Source organism: Epinephelus fuscoguttatus, linkage group LG12, assembly GCF_011397635.1.
Source record: "Epinephelus fuscoguttatus linkage group LG12, E.fuscoguttatus.final_Chr_v1".
NCBI classification, from domain to species: Eukaryota; Metazoa; Chordata; class Actinopteri; order Perciformes; family Serranidae; genus Epinephelus; species Epinephelus fuscoguttatus.
The window spans coordinates 17783998-17802794 of NC_064763.1; the positions used below are offsets into that span (position 1 = coordinate 17783998).

Here is an 18797-nt window from a genome sequence, read left to right on the forward strand (position 1 = left end):
TTTCACAATAAAACTGAATTTGGTTAAAAATCACAGTAAAAGCCTGTGAGGTAATAATAATGTAATTTATTGTGAAATATTACAGTTACATATTGTAACGTCCTGGAGTTAATTTGCAGTGTATGCTTGACACACCTGCCTTAGACCCTCAATTCTAGTAAGGACTTTCTTTCTTGAATTTTGCTGACAACCATCTACACTCATGTGGCCAGTTATGAATGATCCTCAATATGGGGGAAGGATCCATATTGAGGATCATCAGATTAGCCTCTACATCTATGAATGTTCCAGCTATAGCATGCAGCTGCTGCCTCCTAATGAGGACCAGAGGGGCATCAGGCTGGAACACAACATATGCACATAATGGTGTTAAATCTCTTATTGTAATATTTGCTGGAAATCCATCTGAGAATTCCAGTTTTCCCCCCATTTCCGTGGATCTACCCTGAAAGTGTCTCAAAACTCTGTATGTTGTCCATGCACTGTTGAAAAATGTAAATGTGTCTCTATTTAACAAAAGTAAATATAAGTGTTTTTTTGTTCAGTTTCGCTTCAGTTTGTTTGAGTTAGTCCACTAGATGGCACCACTGTCCTGCTGTAAAACATGCCAGCATGACTGATCCCAAGTGTCTTTTATAGCCTAACAATGGATTTGCCAGATGTTCAAGGGAGCTCCATTAGAACTACCTTAAAGATGTTCATGTTTGCAGCCACCAAGGCAGCATGTACATAATGTGCAGGTTTATGATAATGGTCTTTAATAACCCTCTGTGTCTTGGGCCATTACATGTAAAGATCTTACTGTAATAACATCACTTAAAGGTCTCATATTATGCTCATTTTTAGGTTCAAATTTGTATTTTGGGTTTCTTTAAGAACATGTTTACACATCAGTGTTAAAAAACACATTTTTCTCATACTGTCTGTCTGAATATACTTGTATTCACCCTCTGTCTGAAACGCCCCATATTGGCATCTGTCTATTTAAGATTCCCTCCCCAAAAAGTCCAGTCTGTTCTGATTGGTCAGTGTTTACAGGTCCTCCACATCTCAAAAATCAGGAGCAACCCCTACATGAACCGGCACAGTTTCTGTCCAAGCCCAGTGTGAGTCTGACATAGCAACAGCTTTGGGCCTGAGCCTGATTAAAAACCTGAATTTCTACTCTAAAGGAAATATGCTCTATATATTTTAATACTGAAACTACAAGCCAAGGGCTGTTTTTTCGCACCACCTTTCCTTCTTCTCTTCCTTATTTCAATAGTCTGTCGTCTTGTGCATGAAAGGTTCAGCAGAGCAGGTTGCACTCCTTGGGAAGTCTACTGCACATGGCAGTCCATGTCGATGTGGCATGCAGGTAATGATCACTGCTCTTCACTGCGCTGTTACGCACATCTCTCCCACTGCTGGGGAGGCAGAAAGAAACACTGCCAACCAAGTGGCCTTGCAGCCTCTCTTTATTGCTCTTTTTCTTGTATTTTCTGTCCCTCTCTTGCATGCGCTCTCTCTTTCTCCCCTAGGTCTCCACTGTATTACTCTGTTTTTCTGACACTTTCCCTGTGTCAGTCACAGCCCCTATTCTCCACCGTCATTGCCAACCCAGTCTCACTCTGAAATTGTCAAAATCTGGCACTTGGTCAGTGACTTCCGGCATCAGACGCCGACAAAAAAATCTGTCCTTTCATGTCGGCATGACACGCAGCCGGTCACTGCTATTGTTTAATGGCGCCTGGCATCATCAGGGGGATACGCAGGGTAACAACGATGAAAGTTAAGACACCGGAAGTTCGTGTGTTTGCAAAACATAACCACGTGTGTTTGTTGTTGAAGGAAAAAAAACCTCACTTCGCATGCTGTACTGACATAGTACATTTATTTTGAAAGAGACTGTATGCAAATGGTCCATTTCCTGTGAACAAGGAAGTGTATTTTGAAAACAGACAATGAACGTAACAGGCTGAACTTGACACAGCGCCCCAGAACGTGAACAACCAACACACCCAGGGTACCTTGCACGTCATATGTCGACGTGGAAAGTCCATGACCAAACATCGATAGGTGACAAGGTCAGAGTGAGAATGTGTTGTCACTGCAGCCATTTAATGACTGTAACACCCCTGTAGCGGCAGTTTGTGCCTTTATATAGCATAGTTGTGATACCACACCTTCATAAGTCCTCACAGCACATTTAAAGGCACAGTTTCTGAATATGGACTGTGTGCATTTCTCTGTGGATTGAACATTTTGATACTTTCACGCTATTTATATACTGTAGCACCATACCTGCTTTATATTAATAAAAGCATGGGAATCTGACTTTTTAGAATATGGGAACTTTAAGTTATTAGCATCCCCACCTGAAAGAAAATTGCAAGACAATGTCAAACCCAGCGATGACAGGGTCAAGGATGAATTGATTCATTTTGGTGTAGATAGTGATGGTATGATACATTTTTAAGCTCACACACTTTTCTCTTCACCTCTTACCATGGATATTAACTGCGATGTTCTATTTTTACACAAATCGTCTTCATCTGAAGGTGCGAAATGATCTCACACTTGTATTCAGATTGAAGGAGGAAGTCTGTTTGTAGATTCTGATCACAAATTCTCTCAGCTGTGACGGTGGTGGATGAGCAGGTACCTGCATGTTTTTTTGTTTTTGTCCCAGAGGCTGTTGTGTTTCTATTGTTGGGCTAGAAAGCCACTGAATAAGCTGACCCTGTGGCGACGCGGGAGGGTCAGTTCATTTTGTAGGACTGTTCACCCACTATAAAATCTCACTCAGACATGAGGAAAAGCGACAAGAAGGTAGCAGATTTCTTGGTTAGTTGGACCCACTGAAAATTCCCCAGTTAAGTTGTCCATTAAGGCAATCACCTCTACGACTTTAATGAGGACTGTTTTAGAAGTAGAAGTTACAAGTTGTTTGGGTGATGGTATCCATTCCCCAGAGAGACAGAAATTTGGTTTGACACATCCTAATGTATTCAAGGCAATAGCTCTTAAAACACTTCCTGTGGCAACAGCAGAAGTGAAGTCACTGATGAAAATAATAACGCATTCATATATAGCTGACCACCCACATCTATCAGCCCTTTAGTCCTTCTGTTGTGTGAGTTGTGTGTGTGCAAAGCTGTTAGAACTCACCAATGAATGAGGTCAGTAGCAGCATATAATGTTAGTTAACGTTATTATTATTATTTCTTGCTTACATTTACATTTTTTTTAACTGTTTTATCTATATAACAACTACTTTATCAGTTATTATGAAGATGTTTTTTTATTACTTGATTATAATAATTAATTTACCCCAATATAAACATCAAAACGTGTCTCATTTGTATTAAATATTTCTATTCAATAATTTTCCCTTAAAAAATAATGACATTGGTGCCATATTCTGCGATTAGTCTAATTTCCACACCACTGCTGTGTTATGATATTAATAATAATGATAATCTGTAAGATGCCTGATAAGAAAAAATACTGGACCTCAGATTCACAAGGATTGCTGTGATACATAAATTGATTTAGTCACTGTATATCATAGCAGCCTTTTCCCTTAACTGGAAAATCAGTATTTCTACGTTAGTATTTGACTCAAACTTAAAATGGACATGACATCAATTTATATTATCACTGGAGTAATGTGCAGTTGAGATAGTCACTGGCAAATGTATTTTGCATCAATGCATGGGGCAAGGAAAATAACTGAAATGATTTTTACAGACTGTAACAGCAGTCTGTTAGTTTAAGCCATTTTCTCACTTGTGCATGGACGTAAAGAGTGACAACATTAGATGAGGCCTGGTGTAAGTGACTACTACTAACAGAAACACGTTTGGCATGTTGATAATTCAAATATGGCCTGGATGCAGACAAACAGTAAACAGGACGGTGCTGCCTGCTGCCATTGTTACAAAGCACTCTGGCGTGCTTTTGCTAGTGTCTGTGCAAAGCAGCTGCACTCCTGTGAGAAGTCATTTCCAATTTGTGGGCGAGATAATTTTGCTGCAGCTTGTTCTCTGGAGGAATATTTTTATTTACGCCTCTACTCCATGTTTTTTTTCCCACATAGAAAACATGTGTTTAGAGGTAAACATATGTGAGACAAATGAGATATGTATGTACGTTACATATATTATTCTATTTTGTTTACTCATTTAATTACCTATTTTACTGTATTGACTAATACTGATCAGTTGTTGATTTCATTCACTGCCCTTTAACAGTAACTGTGTTTTGGCAACATGTCAAATGCCATGCTAATAAAGCCTATTGAGCCTATTGGCTGCAGCTCGTCCAGGCCACACTGCCTCCATGTGGCTTACAAGGCTCCTTAACAGAGTGGAGTGCCGGCTTTTAACTGTGGAAATGCATTCGCTACAGTGGTTATGTTGTCTGTATGAACACTGCATACGTGCGAGCTGCATCAGCTCATTGAAGTAGTCGTCACGTGCTGCACAGGCAGTGTGGCCTGGGTGTCACTTAATTGTGACGCGCCGACACACATTTTGCAAATCAACATATTTCTGTAATCAGTTATGTTGATGAACCGCCCCATCTCAAGTGTGATATAGTATATACAGAGTGTGAAGAGAAGGCAACTTTAGAATAGGGAACCTGTGAGGGTAAATGGGCGTCAAACCACCAGTGAATTAGCTTTGAGCGAGACCTCATTCAAGAAAGAGGAACACATTCTGAGTTTAAAATACGTAATTTAGTTATTTGGACACTATTAACATGTTGGTGAAGATTCTTAGTCATCGAGGTCATGGTCATTCTTAGGTTGTTTTCACACATGTAGTTCATTTGGTCCACATGAGAGGAAAAAAATACATAAAGTACATTGTTGCTTTATACTTTTTGTCTGGTTCCTGTTCACACTGACTTTTTGCAAACGAACCAAGAGGAGTAAATACTAAGTTCTACCACCTGATAGGCAACTTGTGCATAGTTTTGGCATTTGTCATCCTGCATCATCAGGACCCATGTGGGGAAATCAAATTGTGGTGACTGACAGATGTTGATGCTGCAGCACTTTAATGTTTCTAAAGTGTTTATATTTATGTTCTTTGGTTTCATAAAGAGTTCATAGAAAAATAATAGATTGTACGCATTATTAATGGCCTATTATTGGACTGCAAATTAATTGCCTGTTGTGAATAATGACTAACATAGAGACAGGATGGAAAGAAGGCGTCCTGTACAGTAATGTTTCAGGGCGTAATACAGTGGGTTCACTGTTTCACACTTTTTAATGAACTTAATGAACAGACAAAGTACACGGGGTCTGATATGATGATGAGTTTTAACAGCTGTTTAATCATGGAAAATACCGTCACTGATGTGCATATGTGTTACCATGGGTACATGTATGCATTTGCATAAATAGGTTATGGGATGTACATGGTTGGTCCTGGACAGATTTCATAATCAGCAGATGGTTTTATTTTTGTTTTGGCTGTTGCTAAAATCACATATCTGCTATCATAAAATCCTGCGGTTGGTTCAGTCTCTTTCACACCACAAACAAACTGCACCAGAGTCAGTTTGGAAGGGGACTGAGACCCACCATTGTGAGCAGTCAGTCTTGGATCGGTTGCCTGGTTCGGGTGTGAGAGCACCCTAACTGCTGTGTAGTAGGCAACTGGACATGATTGAGGTTCTTGAAGACGTTTCACCTGTCATCCAATAGGCTTCCTCAGTTCTAACAGACTGGTCAGGAGTCGCAGGCTTTAAACCCTGTGTGGGTGTGAACCCTGACAGAGTCATTGAGGTCGCATGTGAGCTCTGAGTTTCAGAGTCGTTACGGACAGATGTGAGTCGTTAGGGTTAGATGGATCCAGGTGTGAATGGGCAGCATTGTAAGTGGCTATTAAGTGATGTTGTATGGCACCTCCTCTGTTTGATGATGGTCCATCGCTGGACGACGGGACACTATAACATTTGTAGTTTTGTAAGGTGAGATAAGGTAAGGTATACTTCATTGTCCCACAGGGAAATTTGTCTTGGACTCAAAGTCACTGCGTCATACAACAAACATACATAGATACACACATAAAGACATCATACATACACACACTTGTGTTGATATGCCTGAAATGATTCATTCCATTAATAATAAAAGTAATAAAAACAATAGTTTTGCATAATAAAACCAGATAAAATAAGATGACTTGAAACGTGAAAACATTACACAACCACATCAAATTAGCTAGTTTCAAATAGTAAAACCAAGTGTAACCGTATCACATTATAAATGGTTAGGTTGCATTATTCTGGTCCCTGAGTCAAAGTGACTTATTTCTGGTGTGTATTTTGACGGAGGATGGAATGAATGAATTTTTTTAATGGATTAATCTACAGTCTGTTCCACATTTTGAACCATTAGCCTGACGGCAACAGCTGAAACTCAGGGTTCAGGTTGTGTGTTGTGTTGTTCTGAATCACCTGTGCCTCCCTAAGCACAAATTTCTCACAAAGAGGCTGAAGATAATGATGTTCCTTTTTCCCTGTGATTTTCATGGGTGTTTGTGGAAGGCGTAAGAGTTCAGTCGCTGTGCCAACATTTTGTGCTTTGTTACCGAGAAATAGATCATATTTATTAAGTGTTATTGGGGTAGAATGACTATGCTTGTGGTCATCCACACATAATTCATTGGAAAACTCTTAGTCAATGACTGAGTAGTTGTAGAATATGATCATGCAGAATAATGCATTAATAAGTGCTTTATTGTGACTAAAACATGCATGCTAATAAGCAGTTTCTTAATGGTGACTATGTGCACCTGAACATAAAGTGTCACCCAAAACAAAAAATGAAAGAAAGACAAGAGACACATGAGGGTTGTTTACAGCATTGCATCACAGTGAAGATCTGTGTGAAAGCATATGACCAACCCAAAGTGGGCTGTCCCTTTCACTAACTTAATATCTCTTGAGCCATGTTAGAGCTGAGGCCTCTGTCAGAGGCACACTGGAAACCACACCGTCCTGCAAACATGAAATGAGCTGAGAGGACAACGTAAATCAGATATCATCAAGTAGGTGAGTCTTTGTTTGTCTACATTTTTACAGAGACAGTTTTAACATCTGAAAGGTTCAACCTGTATGATATGAATACAGTGTCAGTATAAAGATAAAAAGATCCACAATAGTCTCATTGTTGTCACTGCACTAACTCGCTCACCAAGACAGAACGCTCTTCATACTTCATTTAAAATTATCCCCTGAAATGCTTTTATTGACAGTATTACGTCTTTTTTATTTCTTATCTTGTCACTTTATTATCTGACCTAAGCATGCTTTTACACAGTAGTATATAACTTGAAAATATTTGTTAGGTTTTTACACTGTGAACCCAAAGTTTTGCCTATTTTCCTTAAATATATAATAAGTTCTAAACTCTTTACATATTCACATTATCTAGTGTTCTGTGGTGTTATAAGAAGTACTCACTGTAGCTCCCCTACTGTAAGTGCACTTATTGGCAGATCCACAAGTAAGGTTTGAGCCAGCGCTCTTCTATATGCTTAGATTGAGATAGACGTGCCCCTGTATTTAACATTGGATGTCCGAAAACATGTTGAAACAAGAATCTGCAATATCCAGCCCACAAATATTCACAACGGAGAGGAACAAGATATACATCTGAAGTAAGTGGCAGTCACTTAATGTTTAGAAAAAGGAAAACAAATCCATACGACATACGCCACAAATCACATCAGGCATTACGAAAAGTGGATGCAATGCATCCACATATCAATCATCCCCTGTTACATTCAGTGGTCGACCCAGACTACTTAGAAGCTACACTTTGATTTAATAGGTTGACAGACTGAGAAACACGAGTTCCTCAATCTGCTCAGTTGAGCCTGTGGGACTGTAAATCTCCTGTGTCATGGCACAAGCTGATGTTCTTCAAATAACGTATGAGAGGGGTCAGTCAGATGTGATATTACCAGCCAGAGACAACATCCTTTAAGTATATGCAGTTTGGAAACTTGTCTCAAGTGCTTGACCCATGATCTTTAAGCAAATATGCGGCAGCCTAGTCAGTCTAGCTTTAAAGGAAACCATGCACTGATTCTATACTGCATAACACTAGATTAGACTAGATAGATTGAAAAAAGCGTCCACATAGATGCCCAAATATTTATAGGAGGAAACTCATTCAGTCTGTATGTAATGGGCAGTAACAGTTGGAGGATACAAGTTCGATGGAAGACCCTTTGAAAGTATTTCCTTATTGGCTGTGAGGGTCCAAGGACAGAGGGATGTCGTATGCTGCAAAGCCCTCTGAGGCTACTTATGAGTTGTGATATTGGGCTTTATAAGTAGAATTAAATTGAACTCTTTGCATAAATAATAAGTGAATGCCTCTCACACCACTCCACCAGTCTGTCCGAACAATACTGATGAATACTAGCATCGTCTTTGCCAGACAAAGATGACAGCTTAGTATCATTTGAAAACTCTAAATGTATTTGGAATATAAGTTTTACAGTCGTCTGCGTATCGTATAAAGAAAGCTCAAACAACATTGCGGTGCTCCTGAGTTTGTACCAATGGAAGCTGAATATGTCTGATTAACTTTTAGTATCTGTACTCTATTTGTAAGAAGTGAATCATGTTTAATGCTGATGTAAAATCTAAGAGGAGAGCCCTAGCTGTAGTTTGAGGCTTGTCTAAATGCTTCAGTATTAGAACCACAGACTTAATGAGCTGATAAAGTCCATAGAAACCAACATAATCTTAATGATCTGATCAAGTACTTGGAGTCTAGTATCATCCTAATTATCTGATCAAGTCCATAGACTCTTTTATGTTGGCCTTTACAAATCAACATGACAGGAAATCCTTGTTTCCATTGTTTTATCAGACATGATGCCCTTAATCTTACAGATTTCAGATGTGAATGGGGCTGTATGGGCTTGATCAGATCATTAGGATGATGCTGATCTCTAAGGACTTGATTAGATCATTATGGTGATGTCCCTTGGCTGGGTATTGCTGGTTCCTGTCCCTGTATGTTTTAGGGACATCCTACTTTAAATAAAGAGGCACCTCTAGCTAGATATAGCCACACAGAAGGTAAGACGGCTACTGGCTTGATGTTATTCTTTTGTGCTGTGCGGTTCTTAGCTATATCTTTAATGTATTATGGGTTTTTGTTAACATGTGTTGGTAATTTAACTCATCGATATGTGTGGGTTTAATGTTATACGGTGATTGTCACGTGGCTATCATGACCAGAGTGCTTGTATTTGAGAAATTCCGTCGAATCAGTCCAATTTGCATTCAACTTCATGAAGGTTTTTGAAGGTTTATTAATGGAAGATGGTTCATAAAGTAACAGGACTGAAAGTGACAGTGCTGACATCAATGCTAACAGCATGAGAACCCTTCGCCCCCTCAAAGTGGTTTACTAAAACTATCTCTGAATAAGAAAACCTAACATGTGAGAAACAATTTAGACAACGGGGCGTTATGCTGAGATCGACATTCTCAGTCATACTTACCATATGATCAAAAATACAGAAAATTAAGTGAGAGAAGTTACTTTTGGTTTTCCCACGGCCTTCAGGGAACTCAAATGATGCTACTTTCTGTTGATCATGTGACTTGTGTAATGTCCCAGTTTTTTAGGGGCGGGGGGGTGTCAGGTTAACAAGAATGAGTGAAAACCTCTGGGTGCAACTAAAATGTCTATTTTAACGAACATATTGTACATTACTGATGAGAAAAGGACATTTTTTTTGTTTGAATTTGAAGTTGCGAATTATGAAAAAATTGGAATTTGAGAGTTTAATGACATGGTAGCACATCTTTTTCTGTGGAAATTATGACTTTATTCGCATAATATCACATTTTTTTCCTTGAAATAGTATGACCTGAGAGTCTCATTAAATCATGACATTATTCTCATAATATTTAAACATTGTTCTCTAAATTACAACCTAATTCTCATAATATTATGACTTTAACTTGAATATCTCAGATTTTTTTTCCAATATGGCCCTTATCTTGTATCCAAAGAAATAAAGTCACACAATAATACAAAATAAATTAAGACTTATGAAGGATTCAGATCATTATATATCCTTTTTTTTCTATGTTCAAGTTGTTTTTTGTTAATGCTTTACGTTATGTATCATTAAATTGCCATTAGGACAAATTGCTTGATAATACAATGTATTATATGCCTTAAACAGTATGTGGATGTGTAAAACCATTATGCATTGCTTCACGTGAGAGCTGCAAAAATAGCTGGAAAACCTTTTCTGAAACCCTACTTCTCCATTTTCTGACATTTTGACATAGTTGCAATGGTTTGTTCTTACGCAGTTGTGTAATTGCCTTTTGTGTCATTGGGACTATTTCTAAAGTGTTTCCACAAGCCACACTGATTCCTCACAAACTACAGTAGTGCGTGGCTTCAGAGGCAACACAGGAAATGTATTAGACTCCTTTAGGTTGATGAATGTACAGTGGGATAGAGGGAGTCACGTATTGTTCTGTGATGTAGCAGACTTCATTTTGAGGAAGAACTGTAATTTATATCCACTTCCCCCTCTCTGTAGAGTATAATTCAGTCCTGTCACTGAGCTTTATTGAGTTGTTTTGTAAGACTTTATATTGTACGCATGCTGCAGTATTATGATCTTCGGTGAGAATGCAGAGGGTAAATGATTTCTAGGTCACACATTCTCCATTTCCAGGTGAAGAAACAGCTGCTCACAATGGAGCCAGAGGACAAACCAAAACCTCGATGGAGTATTGGCTCCAACTCTGGTCTACAGTATGGCTCTTTTGCGAACAGCCTTTCCTCACTTACACCAAGGGCAGAGGAAGAGGAGAAACCAGGAATATCACCTAGACGTGCCTACATAGCTGTAGCTGTGCTTTGCTACGTCAACTTGCTCAACTACATGGAACGGTACACGATAGCAGGTCAGATGATCTCTTGTATGCACACTCCATCAACAACCACAATTTCCTGCTTCTAATTTGGTGGGTTAACACTTGAATTGTTTTATTGTCTTATAGGTGTCCTTTCCAACATTCAGAAATTCTTTGAAATAAGTGACAGTACAGCTGCACTTATACAAACAGGTATGATGATGCACATATTTTGAAGGTCCTCATTTCAGCCTGCATTACTTAAGATACAGTTTTGCAACATGTGCTGCAAGTGGATTGCACAGCACTGTTGGTTAATGCAAGACAGAAGTATAAAGTAAATAAGCCAACTTGTCTCATTATAAAGAAGGAATTAATTCTCATTTATGCACTTACAGTTTTCATCTGCAGTTTCTTGCTCTTGGCCCCTCTCTTTGGTTACCTTGGGGACCGCTACAACCGGAAATACATCATGATTGGTGGTTTGAGTGTGTGGCTAGTGACTGCAGCCGGCAGCTCTTTCGTCACTGGGTCGGTAAGTGAGAACTAGATGTGCTCACACGCACTTTGCAAGAAATAAGAAGCAACACAATCACAAGGTGTCACTTCATAGTGTTCGCAGTTGTTCTTCCTCTATCATTTGACCTCATCATGTCCCTGAGTGCATGGGCTGATTGTGAGACAATGGGGCCCTGGGCACAGATATGCAAAAGGGCCCCACCACCTCTCCTACACAGGAGCATGACACACAGACTTTGTGGTGGTTTTGTCTCTTTTTTATTGTTGTTCTGTGTCTTTGTAGTTGTTATGCATCTTTTTGTGTCTCTTTGTGGTTGTTGTGTGTCTCATGTAGTCATTTTGTTTCTCTTGTAGATAATTGTGTGAGGGTTTTTTCGTCATTTTTGTCTCTTTGTGGTCATTTTGGTCATTTTCAGGGTTTTTTTTAGGTTGTTTTGTGTCTTTTTGGTCATTTTTGTCTTTTTTTGAGGTTGTTTTGTGTCTTTTGTGTCTCTTTGAAGCCCTTTTGTGTCTTTTCATTTTTGTCTTTGTGGTCATTTTTGCTTCTTTTGGAGGTTGTTTTATGTCTTTTTTAGATATTTTGTACCTCCTTACAGTTCCTTTGCATCGCTCCGTGTTTTTTTTTTTACTCTTTTCCTAGTTAGTACATGTTAATTTCAGCGACATTTCGCAGGTGATGGCCAGGGGGGCACTGACACTTGGCTGGCTGGCATGAATGGTTAGGTAATCCATTCATGCCTGTTTGTCAGTGCAAGAAGAAATCGATGGGAAGTTTGTGGCTCAGGAAACTTATCCTTGGGGGTAGAAACACTAAAACCTTGTGTAAACAGAAATATTAAAACAATACAGTATTTGTCAGACATTTTTGCAGATTTATTTAATGGACAATATGAACTTCAACATGCAGTACAACTGACAAATAAGAAAAATAAAACTGAGGATATCTGTGATATTTATGACTAAATCTCATTCAATTGGCTTGATGCTTTTGTGTTTATTTCTCCAGCACTTCTGGCTCCTGATGCTGCTGCGAGGCATGGTCGGGGTAGGAGAGGCCAGCTACTCCACCATTGCTCCCACTATCATCGGTGACCTCTTTGTCGGGCCTAAACGGAGCACCATGATCCTTGTCTTTTACATCTTAATCCCAGTCGGAAGGTTAGAAAAAAAACTAAATATAAACTAACAATAACACAAATACTTTTTTTCGCACCTTTATTAAATTTTAAAATTTAAAATTTACCATTTGTGTTTTCAGTGGTCTTGGATACATAGTCGGGGCAGGGGTTGCTACTCTCACAGGGGACTGGCGCTGGGCTCTCAGGGTGAGAACATTTTCGTACACAGTCATATAAATGTTAGCTGAGCACTGACAGATATTGAGTATTTAATATCACAACATTTTTCTGTGTTATCAGATCACTCCCATCCTGGGTGTAGTGGGACTAGTCTTGCTGTTTTTCTTATGCCCCAACCCACCCAGAGGTGCTGCAGAAACCCACGGAGAGGGAGTCACAGGGAACAGCTCTTACCTGGAGGACATCAAGTATCTTCTGAAAACGTAAGACATGGAAACTAATACTGGCTTAATACTGTGTCCTAGCTAATAATAAATGCTGTGATACCTTGTATTGATCCCTAATGTTTACAGAGATATGATTTTTGATTGATATTTACTGTTCTTCTTGTTTTGTTCCTCTGACCCTAGTAAAAGTTATGTGTGGTCATCACTGGGCGTGACAGCTACGGCCTTCCTCACTGGAGCCCTGGCTTTCTGGATGCCCACTTTTCTGTCCAGAGCTCAGGTCAGTCAGGGCCTCCAACCACCATGTGTCAAAGAGCCCTGCAGCCCCACAGACAGGTGCAGCATCACCCTTCATTTACATCTTCTTCTTCAAAAAATCTACAGAGTTTTAACAAAGCTGTCTGCCTCCCTTTTCTGTAGTTATATCTTTGGTGCTGTGACAGTGGTGACAGGCATTCTGGGAGGATGTCTCGGCAGCGGTTTGTCAAGATGGTTTAGGGAAAAGGTCCCAAACGCGGACCCCCTCATCTGCGCAGTTGGCCTGCTGGGATCGGCTCCTTGCCTCTTAATCACCATCTTTGTGGCATCAGCAAGCATTCCCACCACTTATGTAAGAGACAAACTTCTTTGTTTGCCTGTGTCTACTCGCTAACTCGCTAAATCGCTAAATAAAAACTTTAGTGAACACTTATCTGGCAACAATTGTGTAGTACTTAGGTTTATGACCAATACCTGCAAAATTAATGACATCCTAAGCAGCTTCAGCTGTACTTTGTTTTATTGCTAATTAGCAGTTGTCGCTGTTGGATGAAAAACACGTATCTCCACTTTTGACGATTTTGACTTTCTACAAGTTTTGATGGACACTTCTGACATCCAATGAAGATATGTGTTGAATAGATAATGTAATAGATGTCTTTCCATTGGTCATTTGGATATCCAACGCTAACGGTTGCTAAGGATTATGGACACTCTATGCAATGTAGAAAGTCAAAATCGTCAAAAGTGGAGACAGCTACGAGATGTAAGATGTTGCATGTAACTCTGTAGAAATGTCATATTTTAGTTCATAAGAGGACCCAAATGCAGGACTCAAAACAGGTAAGTTGAGTATACAAAAAGCAAGCTTTAATGTAAAAAAGACGGTTCAGAAAACACACACTTGGAATGACACTGGAAATAAGGACAGAGAACACACAGACTGCATACACAAGGCAAGGAGGGTGTAAACGAGGGACAGGTGACAGTAAGGTTGATGAGGAACAGGTGAAACGAATCAGGGCGGGGCAGCGATCAGGCAGGAAAACCAAGGATCATGACAAGAAACAAAGGTAATTGTCTCATTCCCAGGTCATCAAAAACCAACGCTTTGGGTTGGGAATGAACAATCAAATTCATTCTCCAGCGTTACATTCAGCAAAATTCATTTTAAAATTCATACATTATTCCTATAGTCTAGGACAGTCCAAAAGTATTAGTACATATGAACAACTCTCCCAAATCCAAAAACTAGAGTGCTTAAACTCAAATTTGTGATGTCTCAAAGTGTAGAACATTAGATTGATCATATCCGGAAAAAAGTGCAAACACAAGGGCCACTTTGAGTCCTGAAAATAGTAGGATGTAAGGTGAAGAAGTAAAAAAAAACTCACTGAGAAAAACAAACCCATCTTCAGTCTGGAGGAGCGGAGTCAACAAATGGCAAACGTTAACGTTGAAGCATCAGGTTAAATATGCCTCAAGTTGGATGCAATACTGTTCTGAGACAACTTCTCTGTGTTTTTAGCCACAACCTAGATGTTTAACGGTGTTTCACCAGACCTCTGGGAACTGTTGGCCTGGCAGGTAGAAAATAGTAGCTAAAGTTATCAGCAATGCATCCATGTTCAGAGTTGAAATATAAAAGACAGTTATACACATTTACTCACCTGGCCAAAAATAAGACAGCTGTCATTTCAGTCGTGGGCCCAAAACACAAAAAAATTATAGCCCACTACACTTTCATCAACTTGCCATGTAACACTAGTAACGTTAGGAGCCCTGGAGGAAGAAGTCCTTTCTAACAACAATCGTGTCCACATGGTTGCAGATAAAATTACTTTCCTACATTTTGTGTGGATCACATCCAGCATAAGTTTCAATTTTCTCACGATACCTGCTGCCTTCAGGTTCATCAAACCCTCTATATGCATAGTTATATTCCTCTGTTTCCAAGTGGCGCAGTATAAGGATTTTTTCACCTCCTGTCTTCCATCTGAATTTCACGCATCATATAGCCACATGGTTGCAACCAAGCTATAGAATAAAGTTCATTTCGGTATTAAAAAAAAAGTCAGTGTGGGTTTTCTTTGTGTTCTCCAGCTTCCTCCTAAAGTCCAAAAGGGGGGCTCTAAATTGTGCAGTTACAGATAATGAATGAATCAATGCATAATTAATTCATCACTTGATAAGTTGCTCACTTTGTGTCTTAAACGTTTCGTTTTCATTTCAGGTTTTCATTTTCATCGGTGAAGTACTGATATCACTGAACTGGGCTGTCATGGCCGATATACTGCTGGTGAGTTTGAACAGTGTGTGTGGGAATAAAAAACATGAAACTGACAGCTGAAACTTAAAGCTAACATGTTTTGTGTTACTTTTCCCTTTAGTATGTTGTCATACCGACCAGAAGATCCACAGCTGAGGCCCTCCAGATTTCAGTGTGTCATCTCCTGGGTGACGCTGGGAGTCCTTACCTAGTAGGAGCGGTAAGAAATAGTTCCCACTGTCAGCTTTATTTTAACTGTAGTGTTTCAACAAGCAAGTTTAAGGAAATTACATTTACTGTGTATCACTGATTTGTCTTTGCAGATCTCTGATGCTATACGCAGATCCAAATCTGCAACTCACGATTGGAACTTCCACAGTCTGAAGTACAGCCTCCTGCTCTGCCCATTTGTTGGGCTCCTGGGTGGAGTCTTTTTCCTCTTGACTTCCTTTTACATCATTGAAGACAGGAAGACAGCTGCACTGTTGGTTGAAGGTACTGTATGTGCAGTTACTATCCTTTGTGTCTCTAAAAATGGGGATACAGTGCAACCATGGCTCAAGCAGAACACCTCTCTGCACATCCAACTGTTCTGTTGAGCTTTGGTTACATACTGAATTCAACATACTCTGAGAAGGATTCAATTTCTGTGCAGGTCTGTGTGGATGACACACTGGCAGTCCTCACCATTGTGTTTGCATGTTCATGTCAGTGTCACGCATGCTGGAGAGCACTCCCTCAACAACAGCCCTGTGTTTAACTCACTTGCTACAAAATAGCACTCTTCCTTATGCAGTTACGGACAAATTCCCCTTTTCTGCACACGTGCCCCAGTAACACACTGGCAGGCTAGTTTTTCTGGTAACACAGAGGCAGAGATGGGCCAGACTTGATAAAGATAACATTGTCCTCCTACTTTGGATCTGAGTTTACCACATTCTCTCCATTCTGTTGGACTGTTAATTGGTGTGTGTGTGTGTGTGTGTGTGTGTGTGTGTGTGTGTGTGTGTGTGTGTGTGAGGCAGCTGCTGCACCAACAGGGCGACTTATCTGACAGTTGACACCTTAGCAGATAAGAGTTGACATGGTCTGGTGTTGCATAAACTAGTGTGTGTGCAACACAAATCGCAAGGAAAAATATTGGCATTGAACATTTCTGCCAACCATGCATACATTTTGTATGTTATTATGTAGTGGACCTGCTTTAATTGTGTATGTAAATATAGGAGTATTTAATGTGCTATTACTTTTTAAATTGCGTATATCTTGTGTCACTTGGCTGTACTTTGCACTTTTTAAATTGTAAATCTTTTACCTTTGCTGTATTTTTATAACCCTGTAGAGCACACTGGTGTATAAAATGTGCCATACAAATAAAACTGCCTTACCTTGCCTTCAACAGCACTGTGTGGTGAGGTTTAGGCACTAAAAACACTTGGTTATGGATAGAAAAAAATCATGTTTGGGCTATAAAATCAGGTTTTGGTGGCTCATTCAAGGCTGGAGATACTGTTGATGTCTCTGTAAAATTCAACCGATTTTCATGGCACAATTGACGTCTCAGTAAAAAACTACTCACATGTGGCACTATCCCAGCTGGAAACGCAGTGATGTCTCAGTGAAGAACTTTGCGTGCAACACCCTTGTTTGGTGGCTAAAAATCTGATGGAAACACAGCAATGACTCGCTAAAAACACACGGTTTTGCTGTTTGTTGGTCTTGAGCAGTGGTCTGCAGCTCAGCAAGTGTCTCACCGAGCTGACACACCATCCACCATTCCCCTCCACCTCCTGATGACAAAGTCAGCTCATATACTACATCACTTTAGAAACATTTATATGACACCTACCACATAACATATTCATGGTTTGCAAAACGTACAATGCCAACATTTTCTTCTGGTGACTGGGCTGGTGTGTGTATACCTATACTTGATCACTGTATTTAGCTTCCATGTCACTGTAATGAGTGCTCCACGCTTCATTTTCAAATGTTTAAAATACTTTTGTGTGTGTGTGTGTGTGTGTGTGTTATTAGGAAATCCTCCACCACAACCGAATCCTGCATCTGAGCCTCATATGGAGCTGAGCGTCGGGAACAAAAGCGACCATGCAAATAATTTATCTGTAAATATTGAAAGTTAATTTAGGAACCGCTGGTGATGACCGCAGGATATTGGAGTTGACTTGAAAAGGATCCATTTTTGTCACTTTACAGACACAGACTGGTGACAGAAGTTTTATTTTCTATGGTAGAAGTCAAGTCATGTTGATTTTATTTGTACAACCCAAAATAACAATTAACAAATCTGCCTCAAAGGACTTTACAATGTGTACAGCGTCGAGTCAGACCGTTCCTCCCAGCAGGAGAAAGTGGAAACTTCACAGTACTTTTAAAGAAATATGTGAATTTGTTTCAAGTGTTATGTGAATATTATGTTCCATTCATGGGCACTGCGCAGCTTATTTTTTTAATGGAAATGTTGTTTTTCATTTTGCAATAAATTTTTAAGCAAAACTTCTTCTGAGCATTCAACTTTTTCAGTCTTTAAGATGTTTGTCCGTTCCATTACCTGCTTTTTATGTTTATATCTAAACTTTGATGTCACTGGCTAATGTTATGAATCCCTCAACAATCAAAATGTACTGGTAAGAGGTTAATTCATAAAGAGAAGTTTGCATTTTGCTTATCACAATAGACCTGGCTGTTTTTGCTGAATATTAACATTAACAGTAACGGGCCGCCAGAAACTCTTCCAGAAGGAAACGTTTATGAGCTGATGCACATATACAGCTGAAGAAACCTTAAAACTTTCTCCAAGTGATAGCACAGTCCTAATACGTTGTTTTGCTGACACCGGAATTTCAAAATGCCTTCATTTAGTTGTGTATATCATCCACTTGTTTATTATTTTTTAATGATTCTCCTGAATTTTGCTGACAGCTACATCCCCCCCACCACCCCTGTCACCAGCTCAGACTTGTCCATAAACCTCAGGCAGAGTAAGATGAATTTGTCCACATTGAGGATCACCAGATTAACCTCTCTGTCTATGCGTGCTCCAGCCAGCATGCAGCTGCTGCCTCCTAATGAGGACCAGAGGGGGCATCAGGCTGGAACACATCTTATGCACATAATGGTGTTAAACCCTGTATTTACAGTGATATTTGCAGGAAATCCAGATCATAATTCCATCCTGAGGGAATCTCAGAATGCTTTATGTTGTCCATGCACTGTAGGAAAATGTTAATGTGTTTCTATTTTACATAAATAAGTAAATGAGCTGGGTGGGGGTTTTTTTTGAGTGTGTCCAGTAGA

General features: G+C 39.6%; 1 protein-coding gene across 4 annotated transcripts; it reads left to right on the forward strand.

Moving 5' to 3' along the window:
- The first annotated feature begins 6949 nt into the window (after positions 1–6949).
- LOC125898665 (protein spinster homolog 3-like) lies at positions 6950–17996 on the forward strand. 4 transcript variants are annotated; one of them, XM_049592499.1, is made up of 13 exons: positions 6950–7053; positions 10728–10959; positions 11056–11121; positions 11307–11443; positions 12434–12585; positions 12686–12752; positions 12846–12988; positions 13136–13288; positions 13373–13562; positions 15444–15509; positions 15601–15699; positions 15803–15974; positions 17517–17996. In XM_049592499.1, the coding sequence occupies exons 2-13, from the start codon at positions 10749–10751 to the stop codon at positions 17621–17623; spliced, it is 1563 nt and encodes a 520-aa protein (XP_049448456.1). In that variant the 5' UTR covers positions 6950–7053; positions 10728–10748; the 3' UTR covers positions 17624–17996. The 4 variants fall into 4 exon arrangements, with proteins under 4 accessions (XP_049448456.1, XP_049448458.1, XP_049448457.1 ...); XM_049592501.1 differs by having other exon boundaries at positions 6958–7049; XM_049592500.1 differs by having other exon boundaries at positions 6968–7053; positions 10706–10959.
- The last annotated feature ends 801 nt before the right edge of the window (positions 17997–18797 follow it).